The 21925-nt window shown below is 43.8% G+C and overlaps 1 protein-coding gene across 2 annotated transcripts; it reads left to right on the forward strand.

Moving 5' to 3' along the window:
• The first annotated feature begins 1120 nt into the window (after positions 1-1120).
• Positions 1121-15473, forward strand: LOC308585631 (uncharacterized protein). 2 transcript variants are annotated; one of them, XM_081191391.1, is made up of 14 exons: positions 1121-1267; positions 1673-1814; positions 2985-3150; positions 3798-3893; positions 4749-4891; positions 6001-6049; positions 8720-8855; positions 9031-9172; positions 10412-10577; positions 11524-11622; positions 11920-12030; positions 12963-13105; positions 13454-13501; positions 14209-15473. In XM_081191391.1, the coding sequence occupies exons 2-14, from the start codon at positions 1674-1676 to the stop codon at positions 14260-14262; spliced, it is 1494 nt and encodes a 497-aa protein (XP_081047517.1). In that variant the 5' UTR covers positions 1121-1267; position 1673; the 3' UTR covers positions 14263-15473. The 2 variants fall into 2 exon arrangements, with proteins under 2 accessions (XP_081047517.1, XP_081047518.1); XM_081191392.1 differs by having other exon boundaries at positions 1122-1267; positions 6001-6051; positions 8737-8855.
• The last annotated feature ends 6452 nt before the right edge of the window (positions 15474-21925 follow it).

Below are 21925 nucleotides of genomic sequence, written 5' to 3' on the forward strand. Positions count from 1 at the left end.
AAATAGCACTGCATATAACTTTAACACAGCCCTCCATTGCACACTCCTTGAGTGTTTCTGCCAAGCCACAATGTGTCCTCGAACTCTGATAATGCTTCTTCCCTGCTTGGATGATAGAGAGGAGTGTGCAAGTAAATTCACGTATATACTGCTCTACCAACTTTTCTTTCTGGCCTCTCCAACCAACGCATCCATCCCCTGAAAGGTTTGTCTAGCAGGGAACGCAGCTCAATGACTGAAAAGAGTTCCCCCATCCCTGCCACGCTTTTCTCAAATTGATGCCATTCCTTTCTCAAACTCATGCAGTGTCTCCCCATCTGTGGAATGCTCTCCCCAGGGAAGTTCACCTGGTGCCTTCATTATGCACCTTTAGGTGCCAGGCAAAAACGTTCCTTTTTAACCAGGCCTTTGCCTGATTGACATCTTATACCCTTTTAAAACGTGGCTCTTTCTTGTGGAGGGGTGTTATTGGGTTGTTGTTTTTGTTTTGGTTATATACCGGTATACTGTGGTTTTTAGGCTGATCCTTTCGGGTATAGGGTGGTGTGTGTGTGTGTGTGTGTGTGTGTGTGTGTGTATTAATGGCTCTGCTCAACCATCACTTTAAGTTCACACCATAGAGCTCACCTGGTTCCTTCATTACGCACCTTTAGGCGCCAGACAAAATACTGTGGATTTTATGCTGATCTTTTCGGGTATAGGGTGTGGGTGTGGGTGTGTGTATTCAATCAATCAATCAATCAATCAATCATGGCTCTGCTCAACCATCGCTTTAAGTTCACACCATAGAGATCACCCACAGTCATTCAGAGGCACTGAAGGAACTAGTCAGAAATCCCTGGACTGGATCCCACACAAGTCCTTACCTGCAGGCTGTGGTCATGATCTGTGATGGAGGACGGGAGGGGCCTCTCAAGTCAGAGACTGACAAGAGTAATATTTTTTTTTTAACGTGAGAAATATCTTATGCACAGTTTTTGACTCACGGGGCAGGGGGGAAACTCATGGTTTATCATCAAGCGTTCCTCCAGTTTCGGTTTTCTTTTCTGATTTCTGTGTCTGTGTCCGTGATGATTTCCTTTCCATGAAACGGGCAGAGTTCCTCACTTCTCCCCGAGCGCAGCTCAGAGCAGGCAGCGCCAGCCCTCGACTGAAAGACGTTGAGTTTCCTTTCGTTTTCTCTCGCTCTTCTGGACGGGGAATTCCTCCTCCTGCTTTCTTCAGCCCGTTCTTCACAGCCCCATCTCCGCTCAGTCAAAGCAGAAAGGTAAGTCAAGGGACAGGTTGGTCTCCTCCGCAAGGAAAAGGCGCTCCGGGGGAAACACGCTTCCCGTCTGCGCTAGTCTCCCTCTCGCAAAAGAGCGACAGACTCCGGAGGGACCCCACTTCTGCCACAGGTGGGTACTCAGATTAAATGCAGAAGAAGACCAGGGTAAATTAACCGGGCTGGTGTTATTCGCAAGGAACACCTAAAGCTGCGTCGAAGTGGAAAGAGGAAATCGCAACACAATTAATTCCACAGCCTGATCTAAAGCTAAGGATTCCATGATAGGGTTTATCATTTTTGGAAACGGAATCATTCTAGATAAACGCTAGATGATGCTTAATCTTGCTTGTTTAAAAACCACATGATTTCCAAGGTCTTTAAAACATAGTTTTTTGTTGTTTGTAGTATGTCTGCTCTAGGTACTTCAGCTGAAATTTTGGAGTGGTTCAGAGCCCATAAAATGGAGATTTCTCTTGCAATTAGAGACCCGTTTCCTTTTCTCTGTGGCCTACGAGACAAGAATATAATCTCTGAAGAAGATTTTCAGGTGACTAATGTATCTGAGGCAATTATTTTCTGCTGAAATTCCTACTTTGTTGCTCAATTCAATTTTTTAACATAATTTTTAATGCATTGTAAATTTGCTGTTTTTAATTGATTATAATTTAGTAATATTTATTGCTATCGTTGAGAGTGAATTTCTGCTTACGGTAATTATTATTTGTTGATACTTTTGGAGTGCCGTGCTTTATTCTAAATGATTATCTCATATTCCTTTATTTGATATAAGATATTTATTTTAAGTCACATTTTTATTATGACTTCTTTGTTTTGCACCGGATTGTTATGTGTGCCCTTGTATATTTTGTTGTTTCTTCATATAGTAAACTGTCTTGTGTATATAGAAAGATGGTATACAAATTAAAAGTGAAATGAAATGAAATAGCAGCAGCCTGGATAAATTGGTTAGAACATGGTGCTGATAACACCAAGACTGCAGGTTTGATCCCTGCACAGGACAGCTGCATATTCATCCATTGCAGAGGGTTGGACTCAATCATTCTCAGGGCCCTTTCCAATTGTGCAATTCTATGATGATGATGATGATGATGATGATGATGATAATTTATTATTTATACCCCACCTATCTGGCTAGGTTTCCCCAGCCACTCCCCAAAACACAATACAGCACAATATAGAAAAACCTCCCTAAACAGGGCTGTCTTCAGATGTCTTCTAAAAGTTGGATAGTTGTTTATTTCCTTGACATCTGATGGGAGGGCAGGCACAGGGCAGGCACCGCTACCAAGAAGGCCCTCTGCCTGGTTCCCTGTAACCTCACTACTTGCACTGAGGGAACTGCCAGAAGGCCCTTGGTGCTGATTCTACGATTCCATCCAGTTTGTGGCTTGTTTCTGAAAAATTGGCCTTGAGTCTTCCTCTGCCATTGGTAGTAGGCATAGGATAGGATGTTAGTGTTCAGAGAAATGTAAGCTGCGCAAGGTATTTGAACTTGGCAAAGGAGGATAAAATTACATTGACAATTTCTGCTTCCTTTGATGGTGCTGGGATGATTATCCAAATAATCTGCTGTTAGATCTGGTGGGAAATGGGAAAGTTACTCTGTTAGATCTAGTGGGAAATGGGAAAGTTACTCTGTATTCTAAAAGATGTTTTGAAGACAGAGATTTAAAAACCCTGTATTGTTTCTTTCTAGAATTGGCAGGATTGGGTAACTGCAGATCCAAATGATATTCAAAGAGTGGTATACGATGTCCTTGAGAACATTCAGGGCAATCTGTCAGCAATAGAGGAGATCTTCTGCAGCAGTAACCTGGCAGCATATCAAGACTTACGGCCACTATATGAAAGCCTAGGAAATGGTAAATCATCTTGTATTGGGGACTAAACCTACCAGTTGAGCCTTAAAGATATATAGCCAAAAAGAAACAAATTCATTTGGATTTGAGGAATGGTATAGTCAGTGTTTGAGCCACAAAGCCTTGTTCAAGTCTTTTCCCAGCCAAGCATTTACTTTGTTTCAGTCCTCTGCCTGCCACCACAAATGACATACTTGTGCATTAATTTATGTATTGAAAATTATTGATAGGCTGGTGTTTATTTTGAAATATAACAATGTGGTTTACAAAATAAAACCAGTTCGCCAGAATAACGATAAAACATAAACCAGCATATTCAAAGTTCAGTAAAGCTGGTCCTAAGGATCATTGCCCAGGAGTGCCTATTCAAATAGGTAAGTTTTCACCAGCCGGCAGAGCAGCTGCATTCCCCTGTAATGTGGGGGCCACAGTACAGAAGGCCCTTCTCTGGGCCCCCATGAGATGCACATTTTCTGCATGCAGCACGACTAATAGGTCCTCTTTTGAGTTGCCGTAAGACACATCATGATTAGAAAGCTTCCAGAGATGACAGCAAGCAGGTTGCCTTAAGACTGCTGTCATTTGTTGGCAGCCCAAAATATGGGAACTGTAACCTTTGACATCTGTTTCTTCATTTCATCTTGGAAAAGGGACACAAGAGCAAAGTCTGGATTTCCAGGGCACGACACTGCTCGTAACCTGTGGAACAGCACAAGGCATTTTACATACGGATATATTTGCAACAGGTAATCATTTGGAAGAGTAAATGTATAATTACATCTGTTTAAGGAATGTGATACCAACAGCAAATTTAAAAAATGTGTTTGCATAAATGTGTGGTGTTGGGAGGAGGAGGCATCAATGTGGGTGGTATGTGAGTATCTTTCATTTTCTGGGAATACTTTGAATACTAATATCCTATGAATCTCTTTAATTATATTCCACTGTATCCTGTGAACCTGGGCAAGCCTAAAATAATTCCATCAGTACCACAATGGTGCAATCAGTGCTTTTGAAATCTTTCCCTATTTATTAATGCATGCTTAAATGATTTTATTTAGCTTTAAATGTTTTGTTTTTGTAACAGAACAGTGCCATGTTGATTCTCTTTATCATTAATGCATTAATCTACATTTATATGTGGCAGTTATCACAACCCATAAATCTGAATGAAAAGCAATTGGCGATTGCTCCCATTTTTTCAAAAAATAAAGAAACAGTTTATTGTGACTGTGTACAGGAGGAAGGGGGACAGGGAGGAAAGCAGGTGGCAGGGAGTCTAGCTGTGGTGATGGGCTGGTTCATTCTGAGGGGCCCTGAAGTTTGGCATTAGCTGTCATCAGCCTGAAGTTTCTTTCCGACTTCCACACCACCATCTTGGCTTCTTTCTCTATTCAGTGAAGTCTGCTGAATGGGATAGGTCAGGCATAGGCAACCTCGGCCCACCAGATGTTTTGGGACTACATTTCCCATCATCCCTGACCACCAGTCCTGTTCACTAGGGATCATGGGAGTTGTAGTCCTAAAATATCTGGCAGGCTGAGGTTGCCTATGCCTAGTATAGGTGCATAACATTAATGAGACTGTGCTGTTTGTCAAAGGAGTTTCAAGAAAAAGTATTGAGGGTCTCAATGGAAAGTGGTTCACACCATCACAATTTGAGATTGAAGGAGGACGTAAACACTGGAAATGGTGGAGGAGAAGTATCCAATGTGGGAAGACTTCATTAGACACATTAATAAAGGTATGTAGTTCACTTGTAACAGCCGTAATTTTAATGCCTCATTTTCTTACTTGGAACTCTAAAGGAATTTCAGATGATACCATTAAGGTTTTACAGATAATTATCCACATATTTTGTTCTCAAAATGAGTATGTTATTTTCAAGCTGACTTGAGTCCCCCTAGGGGGGGAAAGTGGTGTGTGTGTGTGTGTGTGTGTGTGTGTGTGTGTAATGACGAGAACAACAACAATGGTGATGATATACACAATGATAGCTTCAAATTCTACACTATATAACTGGAGTTACCTTCATAACATCCTTACGCAATAAAGAGGGAGGAGAATAAAGAGTGAGCAAGAAGAACAGACGGAGCTCGGGTGCTTCATCAAAAACCACAAAGTGTACTTTCCCTGACTATCTATTATCCCAACCCCACCCTTGCTGACAGGAGGCGTGCAAGGTAGCTTCCTTGTACCTGACAGTGAGGTCAGAGGAAAATGAATTGCCATTTGTTCCAATTCAACCCCAAGCAGCAGGTTTCCCTGGGGAAAGCAGTGGGACAAATAAGTGTGGATGAGCCCTTAGTAATAGAGTGGTACCTTGGGTTATGCTTCAGGTTACATACACTTCAGTTTACAGACTCCGCTAACCCAGAAATAGTACCTCGGTTTTAAGAACTTTGCTTCAGGATGAGAACAGAAATCGTGCTCTGGCGGCGCAGCAGAAGCAGGAGGCCCCATTAGCTAAAGTGGTGCTTCAGATTAAGAACAGTTTCAGGTTAAGAATGGACCTCCGGATCGAATTAAGTACTTAGCCTGAGGTACCACTGTACTGAGTCAATTAACATCTGCAGTGGGCTAAGAAACCACTGTTTCTCTTCAGGCTCAAATGAATGTAATTCAGCAGTTTCACATCAGAACCAACTTTTACATATCATTGTTCATGCATGGCAACTTTAAGGTTAGCAGCAGAATGTCCCAGCAGAATGAAATATTCTCCTACTCTATTTTAAACATATATCTGTAATAAGGTGTCTAATTTCTTATGAGTTCACTTCCTAAGTTCAGGTGATGTTTTGGGATTCTGATTATGCCTCACAGTAAACCTAATAGTTGTGATGTTTATTTCAGAGGGGACTGCTACCTGAGCCACCACAAAATTCCAACAGGACAACAACGATGGTAAACACTTCCTTAACAGTTTTACTAGATTTAAACTAGCATTTATTCACTTATGTATTTAGATATTTCCTAACTTCCCCTCACCTAAAATGGTTGTACCACAGTTTACATCTACATAAGGCAATACAAAACATAATATATAACAAAGAAAAACAAAACGAGAGAGAGAAAGAGAGAGAGAGGAAGCTTCATGTGTGAGTGAGATTTGCAGTTCAATAGGTATTGTGGTGGAAGGCTCTTTGCCCAGCTTGCTTGCCCCACAAAATGATGGTGGCACACATGAAGGACAAAATCTAACGCCAGTGATGACAACAATGGCTCAATCCCTTATCCAATGATTTATTTATTTTTTACAAAACTCTTACAGTATTGAAACAAGACACAAGAGTGCAATCTTAGTCAAAGGCAGGGATCCTGCTCACAGTTTCTTTGAAATTTCCACTACAACTGCTCACACTGCCAAAGAAGTAAGCTTTAAGTTACCATATTTTTCGCCCTATAGGACGCACTTTTTCCCCTCCAAAAATGAAGGGGAAATGTGTGTGCGTCCTATGGGGCGAATGCAGGCTTTCCCGGGCTTCTTGCAGCTCCGCGCCACCCTCCGGATACCGGCGCAAAGCTGCGCGGAGCTCCGGAGGGTGGCGCGGAGCTGCCTGCGCTCCAGGGCTTCTTGCAGCTCCGCGCCACCCTCCCGATCCCGGCGCGAAGCTGCGCGGAGCTCCGGAGGGTGGCGGGGAGCTGCCTGCGCTCCAGGGCTTCTTGCAGCTCCGCGCCACCCTCCCGATCCCGGCGCGAAGCTGCGCAGGGCTCTGGAGGGTGGCGCGGAGCTGCCTGCGCTCCAGGGCTTCTTGCAGCTCCGCGCCACCCTCCCGATCCCGGCGCGAAGCTGCGCGGAGCTCCGGAGGGTGGCGGGGAGCTGCCTGTGCTCCAGGGCTTCTTGCAGCTCCGCGCCACCCTCCCGATCCCGGCGCGGAGCTGCGCGGGGCTCCAGAGGGTGGCGCGGAGCTGCAAGAAGCCCTGGAGCACAGGCACCTCCGCGCCACCCTCCCGATCCCGGCGCGAAGCTGCGCGGAGCTCCGGAGGGTGGCGGGGAGCTGCCTGTGCTCCAGGGCTTCTTGCAGCTCCGCGCCACCCTCCCGATCCCGGCGCGGAGCTGCGCGGGGCTCCAGAGGGTGGCGCGGAGCTGCAAGAAGCCCTGGAGCACAGGCACCTCCGCGCCACCCTCCCGATCCCGGCGCGAGGTCCTGCGGGGTCGCAAGGCTTGCAGGCAGCAGCCTGCAGCCCATAAGCTCGGGGGATAGCAGGGAGTCGCAGCGCCGCCACCCCGCTATTCCCTGACCTGATCTGAAGGCTGGGGGGGAGCAAGCTTGCTTCTCCCCCCCCCGCCAGCCCCACAAGCTCGGGGGATAGCGGGGAGGCGGAGCGCCGCCACCCCGCTATTCCCGGACCTGATCTGGAGGCTGGGGGGGGGGAGAAGCAAGCTTGCTTCTCCCCATCGCCAGCCCCATAAGCTGGGGGACAGCGGGGCAAGCCGCTGCCCCACGGAGGCTAGAGATGCTGTCCCTGAAGGCAGAAGAGGGAGATGGAGCGCTCTGTCTCTCTCTTCTAGCTTGGGGATGGCTGCGCAAACCTGGGGGGGAAATAAATTTTTTTCCCTTGATTTCCCCCCAAAAAAACTTGGTGCGTCCTATGGGCCGGTGCGTCCTATAGGGCGAAAAATACGGTAAGTACAGTCGTACCCTTGGTTCTCAAATGGAATCTGTTCTGGAAGTCCGTTCGACTTCCAAAAACATTTGAAAACCAAGGCGCGGCTTCCGATTGGCTATAGGAGCTCCCTGCACTCAATCGGAAGCAGCGGAAACCATGTCGGACGTTTGGCTTCCAAAAAATGTTCTCAAACTGGAACACTCACTTCCAGGTTTGCAGCGTTCAGGAGCCAAAACGTTCGAGTCTCAAGGCTTTCGAGAACCAAGGTATGACTGTAATGGGGTACCTTTCTGGCCATTTTTATCTGGCCTCTCCATGTGGGCCAACTTTGGCAGGCAGATGGGACAATCCACATGATGTCATTATGTCAAAACATTATTGGCAGGTGGGTTGTCTCATCCCACTGCCAAAATCCCTTGACCCTCCCCTCGCGGCTGTGGTAGTGGCGGGGCGATCTTTTGCACACAGCTGCGGAATAAAAAATAAATAAAACAGGGGCAGAACCTGAAAAGTCAGTCATGGCCATTTATTAGTGTTACCAGTGGTAGACTAATCAATAGTGAGTCATTTTACAAGGGAACCTTATCTAAACACTCTCTCTGCTTATTTTAGGGTCCAATAAATGTTACCTGTGTTAGCTTCCTGATCTTCAGGTTGTCACATATGTACTAAAATGAGAAAATAGGAAGATGCTGAGTATATATCGTGTAATAAACTGAATATATTTAAAGAATACTACCAGAGGATATTTGTTGCATTAAAAATAACAAAATCTGATTTCAAAAAAATATTCTTTTCCACACCATTGTTTATTTTGATACTGATGATGTGTCTGCCAACTGAATATCCTTTTAAACCACATTTCAGGGCTTTTGCCCTCACAAGGTGGTGTACAAGAAACCCCACATATTGAAACTCACCCCCCCCCACGCATTTTGATAAATTTATTTTTTACAGTGACTGTTTTTTCCTCTTCAGTCTGAGCATGATGATGTATGTATTGTAAGTAAGAAAGAAGATTCAAGGATATGCTGCAGTTCATTTCACAGATGCTTTCATGAAGATTGCCATATTCCAAAAATATCTGCTGAGAAAAGGTAGTTTTTCCACCTCAGTTTCTGTATTAAGCTGATCTATGAAATATGCTGTACAGTTTCTTTCTGTTTATATGCTATACAATTCTTTGTGCTCGAAATGCTTCTTTAAATAGCCATGTTATTTACTGCTTTCATTGACTTTTTTGTGTTCTGGTACTTCTTGCTTTGTTTATAGCATGTCTGCTCCAGGTACTTCAGATGAAATTTTTTGGTGGTTCAGAGCCCATAAAGTACAGATTTCTTTGGCAATCAAAGATACTTTCCCTTTTCTCTATCTCCTGCGAGACAAGAAAAGAATCTCCGAAGAAGATTTTAAGGTGATTATTATAGGCATTGAATTAATTTTTTTAAAATCCCACCTGGACATGTGAAGTCCATCTAAACTAAGTGTGTGAAATCTTTGTCCCTACAACCAGAAAGGTTTTCTGGGTTATAGGTGGAGCACAGCATGAGAGGCAGTGCAGTATGGTGAACAGGGTGCCAGACTTGGATGCAAAGATCTGGACTCCAACTTCACTCAGTCAGGGTTGGACTAGATGATCCTCATGGTCCCTTCCAACTTTATGATTCTATGATGAAGTTCACTGGGTGAACATAGGCCATTTGCACTCTCCCAGCCTAACCGTCCCCACAGGATTCTGAGAGTAGCCTCCACTCATCACTCCTGAGTTTCTTTAGGAGCAGTTGGTATAAAAATACTCTAATAACAACAAAAAACATTGCACGGAAGGAGAAACCTTACAAGTTAGTTACGGGTAGGTAGCCGTGTTGGTCTGCCATAGTCAAAACAAAATAATTTTCCCCCCTTCCAGTAGCACCTTAGAGACCAACTAAGTTTGTTATTGGTATGAGCTTTCGTGTGCATGCACACTTCTTCAGATACACTGAAACAGAAGTCACCAGACCCTTATATATAGTGAGAGGGTGGGGAGGGGTATTACTCAGAAGGGTGGTGGGAATGGGTGATTGGCTGATAGGTGTGGTAAACCTGTTAATGACTGTTAACGACTGCAATTGGTCTTACAGGAAAAAGCAAGCCGAGAGATGGCTGAAAATAGCTTTATCATGTATAATGAGATAAGAATCCAATGCGTCTATTCAGACCAGATCTCTCCATGGTTTTAAGTTTGGTAATAAGTTGTAATTCAGCAACTTCTCTTTCCAGTCTATTTCTGAAATTGTTTTGTAATAAGACAGCTACTTCCTTACAAGTTAGTGGGGAGATGTGAGCCACAGGAAAAAACAAAGAAGACTAACCCCATAACAGCAGCCGATTGTGGCTTGTTTCTGAAGAACAAGTGGCCAAATGCCTTGAGGCTTTCTCTGGCATTGATAAAAAGCATAGGAAAGGACATTAGCTGGTCTGAGGGATGCTAAGTGTGCAGGGTATTTGAATCTGGCAAAGGAAGATAAAACTGCCTTGACAATTTTTGCTTCCTTTGATTGTGCTGGGATAACCATCCAGTAATCTGCTGTTAGATCTGGTGGGAAATGGAAAAGCTACTTTGCATTTTCGCTCTAAATATGTTTAAAAAGTCTGTATTGTTTCTTTCTAGAATTGGTGTGATAGGGTAACTGCAAAACCAAATGATATTTCTAAAGTGGTATGTGATGTCCTTGAGAGCATTCAGACCAATGTGTTAGCAATAGAGGAGATCTTCTGCAAGGAGAACCTGGAAGCATATCAAAATTTACAGCCATTATACGAAAGCCTAGAAAATGGTAAGTTATCTTGTTGGCTATGCTAAACCAATAAAGTAAGCCTTAAAGATAGAAAAGTCATCAGCATTTACTGAGAAATGGTACAGTCTGTCTTTGGGCCACAAAATCCCGTAGAAGCCATGCATTAACTTTGCCTCAGCCCTCTGCCTGAGTCCTGGGATATAATAATAATAATAATAATAATAATAATAATAATAATAATAATAATGTATTTTGTTTACTTTTTCCAATAGATTGCCTTTTATTGTGAAGAATAGCAAGATGGTTTGCAAAGTAAAATGAGTACACTAAAATAATTAAACATGAACCAGAATATTCAAAACTCAGTAAAGTCAATACTAAGAATTAATGTCTAGGAATGTCTGTAGTTTTTACCAACCAATGTATGTATATTTTTATGAGCTGAATAGAGTGAAAGAATCAGTCATTGGGGTGTGGAGAGTGTGTGCATGAACTTAACAGTGATTAGTTTACTTTTTGGTTGCTTTTTGTTAATGCTGTTAATACTCTTTTATAGGTTATGTGTCACAGAGCAACTAGTGTGTGTGATAAGTAATGTCCCTGGAAAGAGTTTATATTTGAGATGGATAAGTAGCTTATTACAAGAGTGGATTGAAGTAGATGTCACTAATAAGAGGCCCTGGGCCAAAGTAGAGTTCTGAAGAGCTGCTACCTGGGTCTCTCAGTAGTTCAGAAAATAGCACTTGCCAGATCAAACATCGTCCTCTAAGGGCACACAGTATCCTTTTACTAGTATAGCTGGTGATGCCACCTTAGAAGAAATCAAACCAAGCACACTGTTAAGATTGTGCCAACCTTACACCTGAACTTTACTTGAGGCTCTCAGCTCTTTTATAAGCTTCAAATAATTTACAATTCATTTTCGCCATTTAATTTAACAATAAGGTGGCAATGCCCTTGTTTTCCTAACACGTGTCCTCTTCAGTTCTCCAGCAGGCTCAGAATAGTTCTGCCGCAGTACCTGGGAGCAGCAAAGTACTCCAGGGAGAAATGAGGAAACCTGCGTCCCCTGGGGAGCAACAAAGTGAGTTCAACAAAAGTCCGTAAATGAGGGACAGAGCATCCTGTTTCACTACTGCATTCTTGATTATTTGCGCTAATAAAGCTATCGGACAGTCACATGTAATCTTGCTTTCAGTGCTGTTTGTGCCTGCAAAGGTTTGGGGCAGTCACAGTGTTTTGTTTTCACTCTGACATGAATTCACACTTCGTACCACATCCTCTTAGCAGGATCAATAATCTGGTAGGACCACTGTCATTCTCTGGAAGGCCAAAACATGGGTATTGTAACAGCTGACATACATTTCTTGATTTCATCTAGGAAAAGGCATGCAGAATAATGAAAGACAAGATTTGAGTGTTGAGGTCCGAACACTGAAAGTACGCTGTGGAAGAAGTAGAGGTGTTTTCTATAAGAATAGATTCACAGCAGGTAACCATAGTGTGGGAATAATATAATTATACATGGGATTGCATCTGCTAAAGGAATGTGATACCAACAGCAGATGAAAATATTTTGCTTGTGCAATAGCACAAGGCCTGGCCATGTTGCCCAGAATGCCTGGCTTTGAGAAGTAGGAGCCTCTTGGCCTTTTCTCCGTGTCCAAGTGCAAAGGAGATGTTGGAGAAGCCCTGCTTAAGCCCTATGCTGAAATTCATTCCCAGCATTCATTCTAGGGCTGTGCCCCTCTGATCTGCCCCATAGCTCTGCTTTGGGAGGAGGGTGTCAGGTTGACCCCCCTTGGATCAACACTGGGACCCCCACCCCGCCTAGCATTTAAGCTGCTTACAGAGACTCCAATCCTGCCTGATCTATGCTATTGCTTTGCAAGCAGTTTCTCTGCTGGTAAGTCTTCAGCAAAAGAGTTCTCTGCAGCACACAGGATAGGTGCTTCCACTGAATAACTGCTCAACAGAGGTGCTAACCCTGCTTCTTTGCAAGTGGCTTCTCTCAGGAAGCAGGCTCAGGTAGCAGGCTCCTTCCTAATCCCAGAAGTCTGGGTAAGTCAGGGTCTTTTATTGTGATTTTCCTGCATGATGTCCTCCTCTCCTTTCTGCCTAATGCCCCACCCCTTGACAACCACCGATTGCTCTGGGCCATCCAACCTGACCTCTAGTGATCTGTGGTTGTTGGTATCTAATTTGTCTGATGCCAGAGTCCCTCCTAATATGCCAATTTTGGCCCGCGACTTGGTCAACTCTGGTGCACAGCCCTAGTTCATGACACAATCTTTGTTCATATATTTTTTCCTAAGTAGATATTAGAAAAGAATCTCCTGTTGGCAGGACTTCTTTCTCTCTTCAGTGAAATTTGCCAGATGGGATAAGTGAGTCACATTGATGTGGCTTTTCTGTTTGTCATAGGAGTTTCAAGGAAATGTATCAAGGGTTCCGATGGAAAATGGTTCACACCATTAGAATTTAAGGCTAAAGGAGGATATAAAAGTTCAAAAGGCTGGAGAAGATGTATCCGCTATGGTGGGATTTCCTTAGAAGCATTAATCAAGGTATGCAGTTCACGTATAAAAATCTATTAAAAAATCAGTTTTTACTTGTAATGCCAAAGAATTTCAGGTGATAACATCAAGGCTTTCCAGTTATCCACACATTGTATTCTTATGACTGGTATAATATCCTGCATCACGTGTGAATAATTTTCATGCACAGTTGTTGCATGAAAAAAACATTCAAGTATGGCCACCTTAAGATCAGTAGCAAAGTGTCCTGGCAGAATGACATGTCCTCCTACCGACTTTTAAACAATGATTTATAGTAAGGTGCTACTTATGAATCTAATTTATTTTGTGTTCATTTTGAGTGCCTCAGAGTTAACCCAATACATGTGATTGTTTCAGTGGGGAGAAATACTGAAGCCACAACCGGAATCCTCCAGAATGCAGAAGGTAAATAATTACTAGACATTCTTACCAGATGGTTGTGTTTTCCACATATATGGCACACACATGCACACACATCATTCCTTAAGATATTTCTGTCTTCCTGTTGCACAACAGTAGGTTAGGCAGTCAGATGTCCTGCCTAAGGCAAATGGCTTGACCTGACCTCATGGATGGGCTTCACACATGCAACATATGAGGGGAGGAAATCCAAAACAGGCAACAGAGAGATCCTCTTTACTCAGAAGCTGAAATGCCAACCATGGCCATTACTAGTGCTACCAATGGCAGTCTATCAGTGGTGAGAGCATTTACAAGGGCACACTTAATTACACACCCTCACCTTAGGGCCCAAGAAACGTTGCATGCGTTAGCTTCCTGCGCCTTTCATTTCCACAAAAAAATATTGAATTGAGAAAAGAGGAAGGATCACATTTAAAGGAAACTACTAGAGGTTATCAGTTGAAGCCAAAATAAGAAAGTCTGTTTCAAATTATTTTTTCTTCCCCACACCATTACATGTTTTGATGATGTTGATATACCTGCCAACTGAATATTCTATATTAAAGTATTTTTAAACCTCCTTTCGGGGAATATTGACAAGAAATACCACATATTACAACCTCTGTCTCTCTCTTACACACTCTCTTATGCTTTCAGTAATTTTATTTTTCACAGTGACAGGAGTTGTTGTTTTTTCTTCTCCATTTCAGCCAGATGACCTGTGTGCTGTGTGCTCTGTGTGCTGTGAGGAGAGAGGTCACTGATACACTGCAATTCATGTCCCAGATCTTTTCAGGAAGATTGTTGAGAAAAAGCAGTTCACTTCATGTCACATTAGCAGACATCTTTAGAATGCAAAGTTGGTTGTTGACAGGCGATGGTAAAATAGAACTAAATCAAGCAATGATCTCCATTTTTTCAAAGTGAATGTTATAATATCTTCTCCCTTTAGGGTTTGGAAATTTCAGTAGATGGAAAAGTAGTGGAAGATAAATTTGAAAATAAATTTTGGGAAGTGTTTTCTATTCTGTAAGCAATTACTTACGTTCCCTCTTCACACTAGTGAGCCATCCATCCCAAAAAGTGCTAACTTGCTTGCTGTTTTTAAAACCTCTTAAAATGCTTTCATTTTAAAGTTAAGTGTCTATGACCCAGATAGACTGAAAACTTAGCAGTAACCTTGATACCAAGCCAAAATGTCCTTAGCAACTGTTTAGTGACAGCATAATTGAAGGGATGTGTATATGTGTATGCATTTGGATGGGTTTTTTGTTTGTTTCCACGGGCAAAGAACAAAGAACTGAGCTTGGGGCTGGTAAATGAGAGGTGTGAAGAATCAAGCTGGAACTCTGAGGCAAGCAAATCTGGACTTTGCTGCTTGCACTGGCCTCATGAAACGAGGAGAGGACAACATTAGGACAACCCTGGATTTGGCCAATGGATTTTGCTGCTTTTGCAACATTATGGCATTCTGGATCTTGTTGGAGAGGATTTTGCTTCCCATCTTTGTCCATGTAAAACTTCTGTCTCAGTGCCATTTGGGAGAAGGCTACCCAGCAAACCTCTATAGACAGGACCAGGGCTAGACATTTCGACACCTGTGGCAAACCACCAAATGGTGCCTCCCACCCCCTGGCCAGGGAAGAAGGTGAGACATTGGGATCTGCTATGCCTGTGGATCCTGCCGCCTCATGGATGGGATGGCCTTGTCCATAGTGGCAAATGTGTCTGCAACACCGTCTCATGCCTCAGTCTTTTTCTATTTTTGCTTGTTGCAAGGATCACTGGCCAGGATTCTTTGTATGTATAAGTATCACTCCATCTTTGGTATGTGTATGGATTAGGGTTAGTCTGCTTAGATAGGATGACTCCTTCACTCGAATTTTTATTTACCCTTTTCCAGGGAAAATCTGCACAACAGAAAGGATGCCCAGTCTGTAAATGTTTGATCAGGAAATAAAGCTTTTCAACTTTAGTCTGGCTATTTGTCTATATACTTCCTTGCAGAGAGAGATCCTGGATTGTGTGTGTGAGGCCTGATCACCTTGGCACACAAAGCATTGCTGTTGTTTTAAAGTTCACAATCCATTTCTGACCCCCAAACTGGGTCATAACAATATGGCCCCAAGGCATGCTCTTATGTACCACCTTCTGCAGCTTAATCTACACCTTATGTCTTCAACCCACAGGTTGAAGGACCCACAGCTGGGTCGTCAGGACCCACATCTGGGTTGTGAGGCCACATCAGGTGGGTCACGACAAAACTCACCACACCACCATGCAAACCTGCAGCCTTCTGTTCTCTTTCTTACGTGAGGGTTTCCTCCTCACTTTGGACTGCTCCAGCTTTGTCACCCTCTGTTGGAACCATGCTGCTTGCCTTTGGAAGAGGCTAGCCATCCAATTTCAGCAGCCTCACTGAAACAGTGTCATGGAGAGTAGGCTGTGGCAGGAAGCTGAGAAGCCACAGGTCACTTTTCTTCTCCATAGGAAAGAGCAGCTGGAATCAAAGAGAGGATACAACTATTAAAAAGGGTAAAAGGTTTGACCAACAATACATTAAATAGTGGCTCCCATCTACTGAAAAAACAACAACTATGTACCAAGCACATATGTGATGAGTGCTAGCATTATTAGGCACGTTATAATCAACAAATTATGTTTCTGGAGGAACAAAGGAGATCATTATTAGTAGTTTGTCTTGTTTATCCACAAGACCTGTGAATGCATGACTATACACAGTCCAGGGACAAAAATGTGTTGTCTTAAATGCTTTTCTCAGTGTTGCATGTGGAGAGGTGACGTTGACATTTGAAGACAAGTAAATGCAAGCAGAATAAACAGGCTACACTGGCTCACTCTCTGGGATGTGAGAAAGTCTTATGATACAATTTACCCTAAATTCAGCATCACTGATAGGTGCTTCCATTCTTCAGCTAATCTCAGTTTTGCCTGGATGTTACTCACACTTTGCCCCAAGGAGGTATTTCCCCTCAATTTAGACAATGGATGGGGAACTTGATGCCAGGGGACTGACTGTGGCCCTCTATGCCTTTCAATCTGGCCCTCTGGACTTTCCCCAGCCACACCCCTTCTCCCTAGACGACACTGCCTCCACACCCTTTTAGAGTTAAACATATAACTCCGTTTAAACATATAACCAATTTAAATACAGTTAAACACAATTTAACACTGTAACCCCAGAAGTGTTCCAGTTTGTGAACTTTTTTTGGAAGCTGAACATTACACTTAAAAAAAAAAAATTAAAACAAGTTTAATAACTTCATCTGACAATTAATTAACCTCAACAAGTCAACATACACATACACATCCACTACACAGCATCGAGTTCAGTTTTGTTGCGTTTGTTGACTGAACTAAAAAGTTTCAATACGTATTATGTTGTTTTTTTCAAAAAAGTGTTGTGAGCCCAATTTGTTTTATTTTAAAAACACATATTTTTGCCATTTTGTCACCCCCCTCAATGATGACACCCACTGCACCCCCCTTCCTACACCACTTGTGGAACTCAAATCAGAAGTGTAACACTCAAATCAGAAGCATAACACTCAAAACGAAGCACATTCAGCTTCCGAACCAAGTTTGCAAACCGGATCATTTACTTCCGAGTTTGCAGTGTTTGGGTTCCAATGGTAGGATGCTGTTGTGCAAGCAAATGCATAAGCAAGATGCTGGTAACTTTGCGGTAAAACAGATTGCAGAATCAGTTGCACAACAAGTTTCCACTAGTACAGCTATTGCGTTGGATTCCTCTGTTAGGCAACATTCAAACTCAGCAGTCCATTACAGCAAGATCCCTTGATCTAGCAGAGAGAGAATCATGGATGCAGCCCAATAAGTGGAGCTTAGCTCTTCATGAATTTTTCAGAGTACCAAAAAATAGCATCACTTCCAAATACGTGCTTCAGTATCACAGCTATTCAGCCATATGACTTTAGTGTGTTTTGGGTGTAAGAAGTGACTTAAAATAAAATCATCAATGTCTAATCAGCTGATACCCAGATGTTGCTCTCTCTGTTTAGATGGATGTAACTCCATATCTTCATCTTCCTCACAACTCCTCTTGTGGCGACTTGGTGTGTAGGATGTTGAAGGGCAAACTTGAGCTTGGCTGGCACTGGTGTAGGCTTAAATCTCAAGGACAATAACGGTTATTGATGTGATCTACCCAGCATAATTTGATCTGATATTTCAACTGTATGGAATGATTTAAAATAAAAGATGCCGGAGAAGCAAGAACTACCGTATTTTTTGCACCATAACACTCACTTTTTTCCTCCTAAAAAGTAAGGGGAAATGTCTGTGTGTGTTATGGAGGGAATGCCTACGGGTGGCATGCCTACGGATTTTCCTCCTCTAAAAACTACGTGCGTGCTATGGTCGGGTGCGTGTTATAAAGCGAAAAATACGGTATTCTGTCATAGGATGCGTGCAACAAAAGAATATTTTCCACATAATAGTGCTGTGTCACACATTCTAAGTGCAAATGTATCATACCTTTAGCTATGCATATTCTCTCACCACCATTTGGGAGGGATATTTTTTCTTTGAGTGGTTCTACAGAGATAGAGGACAACCACAGGAAAGGGAAAGGCCACAGTTCTGTGGTACAGTCTCCGCTTTACATACAGATGATCCCAGGCACTCAGAATGGAAGTGTGGCTCTCAAATCGGAAGCGTAACACTCAAAATGGAGCACGTTTGGCTTCCGGAAAAAGTTTGCAAACCGGAAACACTTACTCCGGGTTTGCAATGTTTGGGTTCCAAGTTGTTTGAGTATCAAGTCGTCTGAGAATCAAGGTACCACTGTATGTGTCTAAGGTGCTACATCCTTGGGAATCATGATACAGTACTAATTCCTAAGTCTTTAATCTCTCTCACTTTATCTGTCTTACAGTGCTGGTTTGTCAGTACTGTAAATGATCCCACCATAGAAGAACTTGCTGAAGAAGCTTGACACAGACAAGATTGACATACTGGTGCTTGTCAAATCATTTGACTGTGATGGAAAGAATGGGACACAGTTATCACTGGCTGCAGATTCAGCCTCTTCTGTTTGTTCACACTCAGGGTAAAGGTAAAGGGACCCCTGACCATTAGGTCCAGTCACGGATGACTCTGGGGTTGCGGCGCTCATCTCGCTTTACTGGCCAAGGGAGCTGGCGTACAACTTCTGGTGTGATGGCCTGGGACTCGGGGTCAGACTCGGAGCCAGAGGAGTCTCAGTCCACAATGGATCCTTTGCCTCAGGCAGCAGCTGAACCTAGTCTGGGGCCTGATTCTGGGGAGCCCCAGTCTGCACAGGTTCCCCTGCAACAAGCACCAGCTGAGCGGAGTCTGGGGCCTGAGCCTGCCTTGGCTCCAGATGCAGGGATTATTACCTTGTTGCCTTCAGCTGGGCAATCACTTACAGCTGCTCCACTACCAGTTGGGTCAGGAGAGGCTGAGGCGGCCTCTGGGTCTAGTAACCCGCCAACATCTCCCAAGCTGCAGAGAGAAGGAGAGACCTGAGTACTCGCAGGAGGAGTGCTTGCCTTCAGGCGAGATAGGGAGGGGAGTCACTGGGGGAATCAGGACTGGCCGTTACCCCGACAGAGATAAAAGCTGCTGGATCCCACCCCAGGTTGTGAGAGCAACATTGCTGTTTGCCAGAACCTGCCTGTGATTCTGTGCCTGACCTTGCCTGGTTTCCTGCCTCATGTCCTGCCTTGGCCCTGTCGGACTGACTCCTTGCAGAACCCTTGGATTCAGGACTGGACCTGGACCAGGTTACTCGGGTTACCCCTGGGCCCAGCACATCTGGGTCATGTGGCCAGCATGACTAAGCCGCTTCTGGTGAACCAGAGCAGCGCACGGAAACACCATTTACCTTCCCGTCGGAGCGGTACCTATTTATCTACTTGCACTGCGTGCTTTCGAACTGCTAGGTTGGCAGGAGCAGGGACTGGGCAACAGGAGCTCACCCCAACGCGGGGATTTGAACCGCCAACCTTCTGATTGGAAAGCCCTGGGCTCTGTGGTTTAACACACAGTGCCACCCGCGTCCCTCACAGTCAGGGTACTAGCATGTTAATGGATTCATTGCTGTATTGACACATTCTTCAGCCAGTGAGAAAGCTGAGAAGACTTCCCCACACCCTATTTCCCAGATTTTCAATTACTTGCACTCACACATGTATTCGGTATCTGAAGTTGGGAGGATTGTAGTGCGTTCTAATGCTGATGCCTTTGGGGGGGTCCCTACTTCTGTGGCTGAAAAGAAATTAAGCAGGTGAAGTGAAGCTACTCCTACCATTTAGGTTAATGCCTGAAAAAGCTTCACTAGTTAATTTTTTGCATGAGCCTGTTAGGATGTGCAAAACTAGCTTCTTTATTTTAACGACCTTTTCTGTATTTCCTGACTATATTATTGGATAACTATAAAGAGGTAGCAGAATGGCTTTAATATTCTTGCTATTCTGAAAAAGGCTGTTGTGCATATATAATATTTTCTTTCCAGACCTTAGAACAGCCGATCCGCATCATAACAGAAAGCCAGCACATTCATGACTGCATCTTGCATGCATAAAGGCACGTACAATACATAGCTGTCAAGTGTCTCTTATTTGGTGGGAGAGTCCCTTATCCCAGCGCCATGTCCCACTGCTGTCCCTTATTGATGAGGCTTCGTTTGGCTGCTGGCTGGGCTTTCTGCCTTTGGCTCGGAGGGGCTCAGAAGCTGAACATACCTGTGCCCGGAAAATCCCTTATTTTGGCTGCTGGTCCCTTATTTTCAAATCTGTAAGTTGACAGCTATGGTACAATATCACTGGCTGACCAACAATGACTCTAGTCCTCATTGCATTCTCTAGTCCCCATATGAAAAGCAGTAGTGAAAGCTGAAAAGCATTCCTTCTGTTCCTTGAGCTTTGTCTGTTTCCTGATGACACTTCCTGCAAGAGATGTTTGTATAGAAAGTCTGCTAGTTTCGTTCCACCCCTTTGCAGTTCTGCAAAACAGTGATTACGGTAAACTTAACACATTGTCTCTCTCTCTCTCTCTTTCGCCTTTTCCTCATTACAGGGAAGACTTCTTCCACTCTGTGCAGGTCAGGTGTGTTTTTGTGTAGAAAGCTTGCTAGTCTCATCCCAACTTTTTGAAGTGATGCATATCATTATCTGAGCTTGTGCATGTTATGGCATATCAAACCACATCTGTTTGTTTTTTTAATCTGACCATCCTACACGCATATATGCCTCCAGTTGCTAATATACTTTTCTCCAGCAAATGCCTAACATTTACACATCCTGCTGCTGATCATTTGTTTTTCAATGGAAATTTACTTTGATAAAGTTGGATGTAAGGCTATTTGTCCACAGCAGTGGAAGAATAATAGTAACATCAGACCTACCCAGAACAGACTCATTGAAATGAATGAACACAAGTTAGTCATGCCCTTGGCTCTACTCAGAGTAGGACTAGCATTGAATACCATCCCTAGTCTTAGCTTATTTTTACTCTCCTTTATCATTTCAGAGGACTCTTGCTAATGGGAAACTGCAGCAAGGTAAAGGACCACTGGACGCAACTGGCATACTGACAGAATCTGGTAATTGCGAACACATTCTTCCCAGGTGTCCATAGGCGCCGACTCCATGGGGCTTGAGGGGGCCCGAGCCCCCTCAAAAATTCGTTTGGGGGGGCTCTGCCCCCCCAATAATCTCCGGCGCCCCTCCAGCAGAGCGCCATCGCCGCCCCTCCCCCAGCCCAAAATGCACAGGGTCGGGCTGCATGCCTCCTGCCCTCCCTCCTGAGCAAAAGCTCCACCTAATTTCCTTCGGAGCTGATTAATAGGCGCAGCACGCTCTCCCCTATTCGCTCACGAGGAGGCGGTGCCACTTTATTTGCATATTCATGAGCTTATTTATTATTCATGAGCTTTCCCGGGCCCCCCCAATATTTTTTATAAGTCCGCGTCCCTGCAGGTGTCTGCCTGTTAGCCAGAAGATTGGTGGTTCAAGCCCATCCATGGTCAGACAGCTGTGGGCAGGATTCAGGGGCCTGAACTTGTTGACCCTTGGGGTCCCTTCCCAACTCTACAATTCTATGATTCTATTGTAAGATGTAAAAAAAACCCAGGTTACAAGGCAGACAATAGATATTTACATTCTCTTATCCAGTGATCCATCTCCTACCTGCTCATTATATCAGAAGGGAGAAACATGCAGAATTAGCCGTAACAGAATTGCAGAATTGACGTGTATGTACTAGGCAGCTTGGAATCCTGCATGCCAGTGCCAATAAAACATTGCACCAGAAAGAAATGAAGTATTCTGCAGTGCAAGACATGGTCTGGGAGTGGATTCACAAGAGCGCTTAAATATGCTAGCAAAGCCTCACAATATTTCACCTGTCTTTTCCCTCACT

Source organism: Podarcis bocagei (assembly GCF_964188305.1).
Source record: "Podarcis bocagei genome assembly, chromosome: 4".
NCBI classification, from domain to species: domain Eukaryota; kingdom Metazoa; phylum Chordata; class Lepidosauria; order Squamata; family Lacertidae; genus Podarcis; species Podarcis bocagei.